This window comes from Microcaecilia unicolor, chromosome 11 (assembly GCF_901765095.1).
Source record: "Microcaecilia unicolor chromosome 11, aMicUni1.1, whole genome shotgun sequence".
NCBI lineage: Eukaryota > Metazoa > Chordata > Amphibia > Gymnophiona > Siphonopidae > Microcaecilia > Microcaecilia unicolor.
This window is the reverse complement of record NC_044041.1, coordinates 177,429,690-177,442,023: the sequence shown is the minus strand read 5'-3', so window position 1 is coordinate 177,442,023 and position 12,334 is coordinate 177,429,690. Positions and strand designations below refer to the sequence as shown.

At 46.5% G+C, this 12,334-nt stretch overlaps 1 protein-coding gene across 7 annotated transcripts in view; it reads right to left on the bottom strand.

The window, feature by feature from the left end:
• Nucleotides 1–12,334, bottom strand: part of RYR1 (ryanodine receptor 1) — a 246,068-nt gene that overhangs the window by 158,147 nt on the left and 75,587 nt on the right. For all 7 annotated transcript variants that reach the window (XM_030218373.1, XM_030218376.1, XM_030218375.1 and 4 more), the window contains exons 27-33: nucleotides 10,732–10,906; nucleotides 6,965–7,173; nucleotides 5,868–6,232; nucleotides 4,752–4,881; nucleotides 4,493–4,653; nucleotides 2,354–2,519; nucleotides 2,164–2,250 (exon numbers count right to left, since the gene is read on the bottom strand). In XM_030218373.1, coding sequence (XP_030074233.1) covers nucleotides 2,164–2,250; nucleotides 2,354–2,519; nucleotides 4,493–4,653; nucleotides 4,752–4,881; nucleotides 5,868–6,232; nucleotides 6,965–7,173; nucleotides 10,732–10,906 — 1,293 coding nt within the window. The remainder of the gene's footprint in view (nucleotides 1–2,163; nucleotides 2,251–2,353; nucleotides 2,520–4,492; nucleotides 4,654–4,751; nucleotides 4,882–5,867; nucleotides 6,233–6,964; nucleotides 7,174–10,731; nucleotides 10,907–12,334) is intronic.

The following is a 12,334-nucleotide window of genomic DNA, read 5'->3' as shown; positions in this document are numbered from 1 at the left end:
AGCACTGGAGAAAGCGCTGCTCTCTCGTTCCAGCAAGGAATCAAAACCCCCGTTCGGCCCGCTGAAAATAAAGAAATAAATGCCCTTAAAGGCACAGTACTCCAACTCTGGCAGCTGGAAATTGTAAGGCACTCAAGGCTACAATACTGAGAAAGCAGCCGAGGCACAAAGCTGCCAAGCAAAACGAAATAGAATAACTGACCTTAAAGGCACAGTACTCTAATTCTGGCATCTGGAAATTGTAAGGCACTCAAGGCTACAATACTGAGAAAGCAGCCGAGGCACAAAGCTGGCAAGCAAAATGACATAGAATAACTGACCTTAAAGGCATCGTACTCTAACTCTGGCATCTGGAAATTGTAAGGCACTCAAGGCTACAATACTGAGAAAGCAGCCGAGGCACAAAGCTGCCAAGCCAACAGAAATAGAGAGCAGCACAGGGGGAGGGACCCAAACATAGGTGTAACACCCCAGGGGGAAAAACTGGGCCCCACCAGACCCAGGGCCCCAAAGCACTTTTTTTTTTTTTTTTTTTTTACACACACGTACAGGGTACTGCAACAGAATAAAGTTTGGAAGGAAAAAATCCTACGACCCAATGACAAACTACCTCACCAGATTATTGGAGACTGCACAGGCTGTCAACTGCTACCTCTGCTGAGACTGAGAAAATACTGGCTAGTGGAGGTTCTGCACAGGTTATATATACAGGCTTCAAAAGCTTAGTGTTTTCTCAGTCTCCCTCTGCTGGTAGGAGGACATAACCCACGCGTCTTGACCGGTCTGGAGGGTCGCTGAGGAAATTTCTTTTTTTTTTTGCATTGCAGCAGCTGGGAATATCGCACAGTCCCGGTTGCAGCAATGACAAAAGTAAAACTCCGTACCTTCCCCCCCATCTATTATTAAAATTAGAGAGTGCCTCCAGCCGGTAATTTTCATTGCAATTAATGAAAATAAAAGGGTCTCCCCAGCCCCCGCTTCTCCCGCACATACCTCCAAACTCCTGATGGAAGTGGGGAGCAGAAACGATCCACAGACAATCCTGTCCCAATGGCTGCCACATTCAGAATGACACCATTCCAGCCCTAGCAGTAGTTTCACGGAGCTACCACTAGGGGTCAGACTGCCAAATAAGGGCATGAGGGTAGCAGAGTGAGGGCACTCTCATTTCAATAATAGATCAGGGGTGGGGGCAAGAGAGGTTTTTTTTGACTGCAGCAGCCCCCATGACATCATCCCCGGGTTTCCATATTAGTAGGCTAATGTTCGGGGGAGAGGGGGGAAGTTAACACCACCTCCTGAGATGTAGTTAACTTTCAGTGAATTACGAAGTTTAGCAAAAGCTGTATTATTCATGTCGCATAATAATGAGCTGCTTTGCATGCATTTGTATGCTTCACAGCTCATTATTATTTAACATGCATTGCAGTTTTAAAAAAAACCATGTTACGCTATATTATTAGCAAATAACGTACTCAACATAATGTATTAAATAGGGACCTAATGCCAGAGAGCAGAGACTCAAATGACACAGTCGCAAACTTCTGCGGTAACACAGATCCCTACACTCGTCTAGTCCTACAGAAATCAGGATGATAGATAAGCCAAGCGCTGCTGCTTCAGTTCTATCGTACAATAGAATCATATAAATTAGTCCATGGTGTTTAAGTCTACCATCTACCTTGAAAATACTGTTAAAATAATCTGGTTTACAGATGCTTAAAACAAACAACAACAAAAAAAGCCTGAAAACTGCCAAATCCATTCTCTGTGGTCGTTTCATCCATATTTTAGGAGCTTAACACTTTCAGGGATGCAGCATGTCCCCGTGTCTTGGGTTTAGAACCCCCTCCCCCCCCCCCCTGCATCCCTTCTTTATGGCAGTGTTCTAGGATGATGGTGGGAAAAGAAGGAAACACAGGAGAACTGAGAACTGGGGACGCCAACATTCAAATCCTGCTTCTCCACTGATGCTCTTTGGGATCTTGGGCATGTCAATAACCTCCATTTCCTTAGGAGGTTACTTAGATTGTGACCCTTCTGGGGAGGGGACCTACCTATAATCCCTGAATTGTGACTCATTTTGAGGTGAGATTCAGAAAGGATACAGACGGGGATGTATGAACCACAGGGCAAAGAGGTTACACTGTAATCATATATTACCTTCAGTTTACCCAGTTCAAACTGTAGCAGGTTCTGGCTGGAAGGCAGCACAAAGACAGCTGGGAAGAGCATGGTGTTAGGCTCTACCTGGAACAGCAAGAGCAGTACTCTCAGTACTAGAGGGAGGTTACAGCATGCACCCTCTCCCTGCCATAACACCCATTTGTGTAACATGTATACCACCCCTCACCTGAAAGAATGCATTGATCTCCTTCCCATTGGCTGTGAAGGTCATGAGGCCTGTGGCCAGATCCACCAGGCAGCCGATAACCAGGTCCTCATTGCTGATGCGAGCCTGCTGGGTGTTATTACTGTACTCTCCCGACCAGACCATGTAACAGTTACTGCGCTTTATGCTGCAGGGCGAGAGACACTGCAGTGAGCGTAAGCGAGGATCGAGAGACCAGCATTCTACGGCCACATCAATCAGGAGTGGACTGACAACCAGGCAACCCAGAAGGTCTAGGGAACCCAGAGGCTCTGCCTGGTTGCCCGCTGCTGTACATTACAGCCCTCCCTGGTCCTACCTTGAAGGACCTGGCGGTCTGGTGGCCTCTGCGGGGGGGAGGGGGGGGCAGGAAAGAATCCCACTCTTTCTTGCCTGCTGCTGCTACTCTGCCTGGTGGTGCTGCCGTGTTTTAAAAATGACTGCCGAGATCCGTGAGACTACCGCAGTAATTATCGGCAGCCATTTTCAAAACATGGCAGCACCGGGAACAGTAATGATAGCAGGTAAGAAAGAGTGGGGTTATTTCCTGCCCCCCCAAGAAGCCACTAGACCACCAGGGCGCTTCAAGCTAGGACCTTGGAGGGCCCATTTGGCTCAGGGTGTGTGGAACCGGGACGGCAACTGCGACAGTGCAGCGGAGGCCCCAATGACATTTACTGCCCGAGGGCTCCAACCACTGTCTGCCCCTGCTGCTTTTCCTCTGGACCAGTGCATCTCAACCCTCTCCTGGAGGCATGCCTAGCCACTCGGGTTTTCAGAATTACCATATTGAACCTACATGAGATAAATTTGTATATGCTGGATACCCACAATCCCCCCAATTCTAGAAAGTTGTGCGCCCAAGGTTACAGAATAAGGTCAGCTGTGTGCGTCATTTCATCATGAATTGATAATTGGCATTAATGAACAATAAAAGGCTATAATTGGCCTTAATTGTGCTAATTGGCATCAGTTTACGGTTACGTGCGTAACTGCCCTTATTCGGTATTCTATAAGTTGCTCACTCACATTCCACAGCGTGCAACTTTGAGTGGAGTGTGGGCGGGTCGGACACAGGTTACAGAACTCTATCATTTATGCGCCTAACTGCCTACAGTCAGGCATGAGCATTTTCGCCAGCCATTGAGCTAGTGTAAGTGCTCACACCTAAACATGGACTTATGCTAGTTATAGAATTCATGCTTAGCGCACATCATCCCCAGTGCCTAACTTTTGGTAACCTTTTCAGAATTACCCCCAAAAGGTAAATCTATCTCATGCATATTCATTGTGGTAATCCAGAAAATCTGACAGGTTAAGAGAGGGATGAGACACACTGCTCTAGTTCAGGGCTGCCAAGGGGGGGGGGGGGGGGCAGGGGGGCACAATTCCCCGGGCCTCCAAGGGGGGCTTGGTGCCAGGGTCTCTCTCTCTCTCCTGCTCCTGATGGGACCTGAGTGATCACGTTCCGACAGGAGCAGGAGAGAGAAAACTCCGGCGCCGGGTCCCCCTTGGAGACCGGGGAGGACCCAGAGCTTCCTCCAGCACTGCTCTTCTGCCCATTGCTGAGTGGCTGCTTTTCTTCTCAGGAGCACATGCTCGGTTTTGAAACCGCAGAGGCAGGCAGTCAGCGCTGGAGGAAGACGTCGTCTGCTGGCGGGGCCTCGGGATCCCTGCCAGCCAAGGTATTTTAATCCTGTTGCGGGGGCGGGGCGGCAGCGATCAGAGGGGGGGGCATCAACGGCAGTGATCGGGGGGGGGGGGGGGGATGGTAGCAGCCTTGCCCTGGGCCCAGTGGTGACAGCTCTGCCCCAGGCCCAGTTCAGTCTCTCGGCAGCCCTGCTGTAGCTTATTTGAACAGCTGTCTTCAGATTATAATGTTGTGGGTTCTAGTCTTGGCTGTTTACATCTATAAACAATAGGTGGGATGCCTTTCTTTTCTTCCTCACCCCACAATCACGCTCCCAAAAGAAAACCTTTTTCCCCATCAGAAACTTAAAAGGAAAAAACTCAACAGAGTAATTCCTGACTCAGCACAGACCCTGCTAAATGCAGCAACTTTCTCTGCCCCTCCCATCACCCTCATGTTCTAAAATGACAGAAACAGCGACAACCACTCACCTGTTGAAGATATTTCCTTTGTCGTCCCCCATGGTGATGGTGGCAGTGCGGACTTTATTTAGGTCAAAGTTCATGTCGTAGAGGTGGTAGTCAGGGGTGACCCACCCCACCCAGACCCCGCTGGGCTCCTGGCCAGCAAAGATACGCACTGAGTAGTAATACTAGCAAAGGCAAGGTAAGGAAAGAAACAGAAGCATCAGAACCACATTTTACATGCCATCTGCCTCCGTGACGCACCGTTCATCAACACGCCACTTACCGTGGTGGTGTTCATAATGATCTCTGGGTCATCCCGGTCATCTGGAACCACATCCTTCACAAGGCGTGGCAATGGGGGCGCCGCTGGAGGCGGTGAAGGGAACGCAGCTTTCTTTGCTTTAAAAAGGAACCTGGGAAGTGAACAAGGGACAGGAGAAGGGGAGGAGAGAGGTCAGAGGGGAGAGAGAAGGGAGAGAAAAAGAGGGAGGGGTGAGTGATTGAACAGAGGGTATCAGAAGGGAAAGAGAGAAGGGAAGGATGAGAGACAATGAGTGATTAAACAGGGGACAGAAATAGGAGGGAAAAAAGGAGGGAGGGGTGAGTGATTGAACAGGGGGACAGAAGGGAATGGGAGGGCAGATGGAAAAGAGGAGGGAAGAAAGAGAAAGGGTGAATGATTAAACAGGGGATAGGAGAAGGGGAGGGGAGGAAGCAGAGGGAAGAAGGGAGGGGTATTTGATGGGAGGCAGAAGAATTGGAGAGAAGGGACAACAGCAAGAACGGTAAGAGGTAAAAGCAGGATACAAAGCCAAGAGGAAGGGAGGATAACAGGCCAAGAGGCCAGATAGGAAAGATGGAGAAAGGAGAGCAGGATATAATGAGGAGGAGGGAGGAAAGAGGAGAGATTAGGTGAGAGGCTCAGAAGTCCTGGGCAGGAATCAAGAAGAGTTGAAATCCTTCAGAGGAAAGATCTGAGCCCCACCCAAGAATGGACTGATAGGATAAAAAAAGAGAGGAGATGAGGGGTACTGCGGTACAGCAACAGTAGTTCACACACACCACTTGCCTCTTATCCTGCACACACTCTTGCTTTGAGCAACAGACCTGGATTTATCCAGGTATGGAAGTTGGAGCGAAAGAGCAAAGTGAGAGATTTTACATTGAAAGTGGGGTCACACTCAGAAGCTAAACCACATGTATGAGGAACTCGGGACACTTTAGTATGATATGCAGAGGGAGGGGGAGCTGTGCCTCTATTCAAAATACAGAGGACCGAGGGGGGGGGGGGGGAGCAGAAGACCACAACCTTGGGAATTCCTGTTAAATGGTGATCATTACTGGGCTGCAAAGAACTGGTAAGACTGGTAATGCTGGGGGAGGGGTCAGTGATACTCACCCCCTCTTCACTTTGCTTTTCTCTGTGGCTACATCCTTCTCGTTCTCCCCCTTGCCCTGCTCCTTGGCCGCCTCCTTGGCCGATGACTCCTTATCAGTGGCTGCGTCCGTCTCCTTGCGGCTGGCAGATTTCTTCAGTACCTCAAACTCTGAGTCCATGTCGATGTCCTGCACTTCTTCCTCCGGGATGGTCAAGGTGCGGGTCAGGGGTGTGGCACCCGGTGTGCATTTGAAGGTCTCGTGGAACTCCACGGGCATGCTGAGCCGCAGGAACATTAAGTCGGTGTTACTGTTCTGGGAGCCAAAGGTCTTGTGGGTAACCTTCAAGCAGGGGGGATTATCCACTGTGCCATCAATTCGTGCCACCTGTACAAGCCGCAATATACTGGGTGTTAATGCTGTTCTATAGGCCTTACCAAGGCAGGTATACATGGCCTGGTAGATAGGCCCCTCCCCCATAATTTCTTCCACATGGTTGATCCCCTTCCCCAAACTCTCCCCTTGATGTGTGTGATATCCACATACCGTTTTGATGTGGCCAAACCCACCAGTGTGCTCTGCTTCATTGTGTTCGCACTCCCACTGCATTTTCTAACCTCGATATGCCTGTGACCTCCATGCACTCTCAACTCAACATGACCATAACTCCCCAATATAAACTTTCACCTGTACAAGGTTGTGTTGCCCTTACCACCAGATCCCAACACTCTCCTCTTAATGTAGTTGTGTTCTCCTTTGTATTTTCTTCTTGAGGTAGCTTTACTCCCCACCTCCCTGTACTCTCCCTTCAATGTAGTTGGTCCCCTACCCATATTGTCCCCTCAATGTGGCTGTGCTCTCTCCTCAATGTGGTTGTCCCTCTCTGTACTCAATATGTCTACACCCCTCTCAATACCTTTCCCCTCACTGTGGCTGCACCCCTCTCCCCTCATCGTGGCTCTACACCTCTCCATACTCTCACTTTGCTGTGGCTGTACTCCCCTCTGTACTCTTCTCTTGCTGTGGTTGTGCCATTCTCCATACTCTCCTCATGATGGGTCTGTTCCCCCTCGTCACGCTTTCACTTCACTGTGGCTGTAACCTGCACCATATTCTCACCTCTATGTGGCTGTGTTCCGGAGGTACAGTCACAAACTGAGGCAGGCTCTTGCTGAACCACATGGTAAGGTCCCTCTTCATGTTGATGGCGAAAGGCTCAAAGCCCTCTTGTAGGCCACAGATGGTAAAGTAACGTAAGCTGCTCACATCTTGGCCCAGGTTCAAGCGACCTACCTGGGACAGTCCCAGGCTGCACACGGGGATAAAGCCTGCGGTAAACAGGCACATCCTGTCAGCTACCAGAGCTAAAGGCAGAATCAGTCCATAGCCCCCCCCCCCCCAAGCCTCTTAAGCCTCACTCCATCCACAACAACTACAGTTCTTCTGTAATTCTCCACCTCTAATCTCCCTCATTCTCGTCCTGTGACCTCCATCCATATCATTCCCCTTCCTTCCCCTTCAAGGCCTTTTACTATCCTGCTTCCATAATGGGCTCTGCCAATCATTCCTCAATATTCCCCTCTCTCCTCATCCTTCTCCTTACTAAGGGCTTCCACCATCCAGTAGCCTTCTGTTGCCCTCCTGCATTTCTTAATGATGATGGGTACTTATAACCCTCTGCTCGCCCTAAAACTAGGTTCAAAGTGGGTTAACATAAGAAACCTATAATAGGTAAATACAATAATTACTTAATAGCTACGGTATAACAGGAGTTCCAACAAATTCATTACTTAATACAAAAACTAGGAGACACTCGAGGAAGTTACATGGAAATACTTTTAAAACAAATAGGAGGAAATATTTTTTCACTCAACAAATAGTTAAGTTCTGGAACTCTTTGCCGGAGGATGTGGTAACAGCAGTTTATTTATTTATAGCATTTATATCCCACAATATTCCCACCCATGGGCAGGCTCAAAGTGGCAAACAACAGTCTACAAAAACATACAACAATTCTGCAAAAAAACAATCAATATCGTAAGAGAGAAAGGGAGTTTGTGTATCTGGGTTTAAAAAAGGTTTGGATAAATTCTTGGAGGAGAACTCCATAGTCTGCTATTGAGACAGACATGGGAGAAACTGCTTGCACTGGGATTTGTAGCATGTTGCTACTCTGAGATTCTGCATGGAATCTTGTTACTCTTTAGGATTCCAGAATCTTGCTGTTCTTTGGGGGTTCTACATGGAATGTTGCTAGTCTTTGAGATTCTGCATGGAATCGTGTCACTATTTAGGATTCCAGAATCTTGCTATTCTTTGGGGTTCTACATGGACTGTTGCCACGATTTGGGCTTCTGCCAGGTACTTGTGACCTGGCTTGGCCACTGTTTGGAAAACAGGATACTGGGCTAGATGGACCATTGGTCTGACCCAGTATGGTTACTCTTATGTTGTTATGCACTTACGATATACTCTAATACCATGCTGAGAGTTATAAAACAAGCTAACTTTCTGCACAAATTCAGATAATTGTGAACTCGCCATAAAGTCTATTAATTTAGGTGGAAAAAAAAGGTATACGTGCAATTGGTCTAAAATGAGTCAATTGAGACAAATCTGCCCCAGCAAGTTTTGGAATAGGAGTCAGAACAATACTTCCTATAGATGATGAAAACCAGCCTCGATTCAGTGTTAAATTTACCCAATAAACTAACCAATTTCAAAAACTTAATGGAGGGTTTTTCAGCACATAAAAGGAACAGGAATCTAAAGAACAAGATGATTGTGCAAGATTTCTAACAATAGTTTTCATCTTCTGGACAGATATAGGTTTAAAAGAAGACCATTCTCTGTCCGCAGGTATATTAAATAAGTTATCATCATGCAGATTATCCATTCTATTAGAAGAACCAATAGTACTAATGAATAATGAATTTTACTAACTTTAGATGAAAAATAAGTAACTAAGGGCTCCTTTTACTAAGCAGTGGTAAGCCCAATGTGGGCTTACCGCTGTCTATACAGGAAGTACCGCCGGGCTACCACAGCAGTCCGGCAGTACTTCCCACCCCTAGCGTGCCGTCATTTCTGGCACTACAAAAATGTAGTGTGCCCGGCGGTAATTGGGCAGAGCAGCGCGTTGCCTGGTTGCTGTTGGGTTAACACGGGAGCCCTTACCACCACCACCTCAATGGGTGACGGTAAGGGTTCCCCCCCCCCCCCAAAATGGCCGTGCAGCAAGGGCTTTACTTTCTCCTAGCCATTTCCTGTAGGAAAGCGAGACTTCTCTTCTACCAGCTGCAGTAAAAGGGGACCCTGGCGCGCGTGTACAACACGCGCCAGAACCAGCCCCCATTTGCCGCAGCTTGGTAAAAGGGGCCCCTAAATGCTATGTTTACTAAGGCACGCTATAGGTCCGTTAGCATTTTTAACGCGCGTTAAATGCTAATGCACCCATAGGAATGTATTGGTGTGTTAGCATTTAACGCACCTTAACTTTAAAGGCGTGTTAAAACCGCTAACATGCCTTAGTAAACATACCCCTAAATCATCTACCAAAGGCTGACAGGTAGGTGTCTTAAACAATTGGGAAATTGGGATAATAACACTTTTAATGATCTGAGATAATTTCTTCAAATTAAGACAGTCATTCACCTAATATTTATAATTTTTAAAAGCTGATCACCATCTACTTTTAGACTTACGCCAAACTCTTTCAAGTTGATGACAATTACGGTTTAAAATCAAGAGATTATCCGTAAATCATGGCATATTGGTACTCCTAGAGAAATATCTAACTTTCTTGGGTGCTAATCTTTCAAGAGTATCTTCTATAACAATTATAGTTACGTCATGCAAGGTTCTACGTTAGGTGTTACGGACCAAGAAAGGGATTTGGGTGTCGTCGTCGATAATACACTGAAACCTTCTGCTCAGTGTGCTGCTGCGGCTAGGAAAGTGAATAGAATGTTGGGTATTATTAGGAAAGGTATGGAAAACAGGTGTGAGGATGTTATAATGCCGTTGTATTGCTCCATGGTGCGACCGCACCTTGAGTACTGTGTTCAATTCTGGTCGCCGCATCTCAAGAAAGAAATAGTAGAATTGGAAAAGGTGCAGCAAAGGGTGACTAAAATGATAGTGGGGATGGGACGACTTCCCTATGAAGAAAGACTAAGGAGGCTAGGGCTTTTCAGCTTGGAGAAGAGACGGCTGAGGGGAGACATGATAGAGGTATATAAAATAATGAGTGGAGTGGAACAGGTGGATGTGAAGCATCTGTTCACGCTTTAAAAATACTAGGACTAGGGGGCATGCGATGAAACTACAGTGTAGTAAATTTAAAACAAATCGGAGAAAATATTTCTTCACCCAACGCATAATTAAACTCTGAAATTCGTTGCCGGAGAATGTGGTGAAGGAGGTTAGCTTGGCAGAGTTTTAAAAGGGGTTAGATGGTTTCCTAAAGGACAAGCCCATAAACCACTACTAAATGGACTTGGGAAAAATCCAAAATTCCAGGAATAACATGTATAGAATGTCTGTACGTTTGGGAAGCTTGCCAGGTGCCCTTGGCCTGGATTGGCTGCTGTCGTGGACAGGATGCTGGGCTCGATGGGTCTTTTCCCAGTGTGGCATTACTTATGTACTTATTCCACTCAGCTAACAGTTTTCCAGGATCTATTTCATTAAAACAGATATAGCAGTACAGCATATATAATATCTTCCCTCTAGTATATCTGGGTCTAATTCTTTACCTTTCCTATCTTCCCTCTACACTTCATCTGTCCTCATGCTCCCTCTCCATCTCTCTCTCTCCCTTCCTCTCTTTTGGAGTCTCTCTTATCTTCTGAGTACGAGGACACCTCTCCCTCCGGGCAGCTTACCGTCACCGACCTCGATGTCCTTGAAGGCAAGTTCAGATCCCGAGTCACTGATCAGCATCTCTCCATTTAAGGTGAACATCATGTTCATCTCTACCAGATCAATCATGCAGCCCACCACATCTCCTGGCTGCCAGTTCCGGCCAAATGGCTCACTCCCCAGATGCCAGCGTTGGCCCTGGAGAGAGAGAGAGAGAGAGAGCGAGAGAGCGAGAGAGCGAGAGAGAGAGGGAGAGAGAGAGAGAGAGAAGTTTTGCATTTACGATACGTTGAGACAGTTTTCAAATGTTAACCTCAGGCTCTCCCTGATCACAGACTTTTTTGATTAACCATGTTTTCTCTAATTGATACATTTTCTGACATTACTGATTCTATCATAACAATATAAGGGTCTTTCTCATTCGGTGCAGCATTTGAAGGTCTGTGGGTAATTTTGCATCCATGGATCTGCAAGCTAAGTTTCAAAAGCAGCCTCCCGATGGAGTTTTCCTTTGAATTTCCCTTCCCACAGACTTTAAGCATCCCATTTGTGTGGGATAGATCCACAAGGAAAATTTTCTTTACATTTTGAATACACATCAACCACACCAGAAACAATGATATTTAAACAATATAACAGTTCATAATATTTTATTTGTTACATTTGTATCCCACATTTTCCCACCTTTCTGCATGCTCAATGTGGCTTACATAGTACCGTTAATGGCGTTAGCCGATTCCGGTCTGAACAAATACAAGGTATGAACGGATACAGTTGAGATTGTAGTAGAATGAGCTACATGTATGTTAGGTACATTTGGGGGGAAACAGAGAGGGAGAAGAAGAGTTAGGATGTGTCATTACGATCTTTGGTTATGTTGTGTCGCAGGTATCCAGGTATTTTTTATGTTGGGTCGGTGGGGCATGCTTTTCTGAACAGGTCTGTTTTTAGTACTTTCCGGAACTTTAGGTGGTCGAGCGTAGTTTTTACTGCCTTTGGCAGTGCGTTCCATAGTTGTGCGCTTGAGTAGGAAAAGCTGGATGCATAGGTGGATTTGAATTTGAGTCCTTTACTGCTTGGGTAGTGGAGGTTTAGGTATGATCGTGCTGATATATAACCTCCCCACTCATTCTCCTTCTTCCCAATTCATCCCAGGCAAGATTTATATAATTAAAAGGAAAAAAAATAGACAAGCTAGGAGGCTTTGATTCTTGTAGCCTTCCTGCTCTAATAAAGAAAACTACCCCCCTCCCCCCAATGAGATCTGGCATTCCACCCCCTATCTGAAGTATAGGCCTGCTCAAATTACAGCTTATTCAAAATTCAACTTCTGACTACAGGGGAGAGGTATTGTACGTATGGTCCCCAAGTTAATACAAATATGCTTGGAAATTTAATAATCAAATTCCTTAACCTTCTTCTGCTCCTGTGAGTACCCTTTTCCCCTGTAGTTAACAATGCACAGCTACTAAACAGCACAAATGCTTTAATCCACATTGAGGGTGACTAATATTGAAAAGTCTGTTTTGTACAAGTAATCATGTGTTTACCTGCCTATATGTTTTGAACGTTGCTCTTCTCAGAATATAGTAGATGGCAACATAAAAGGCCAATCAGCCCATCAAG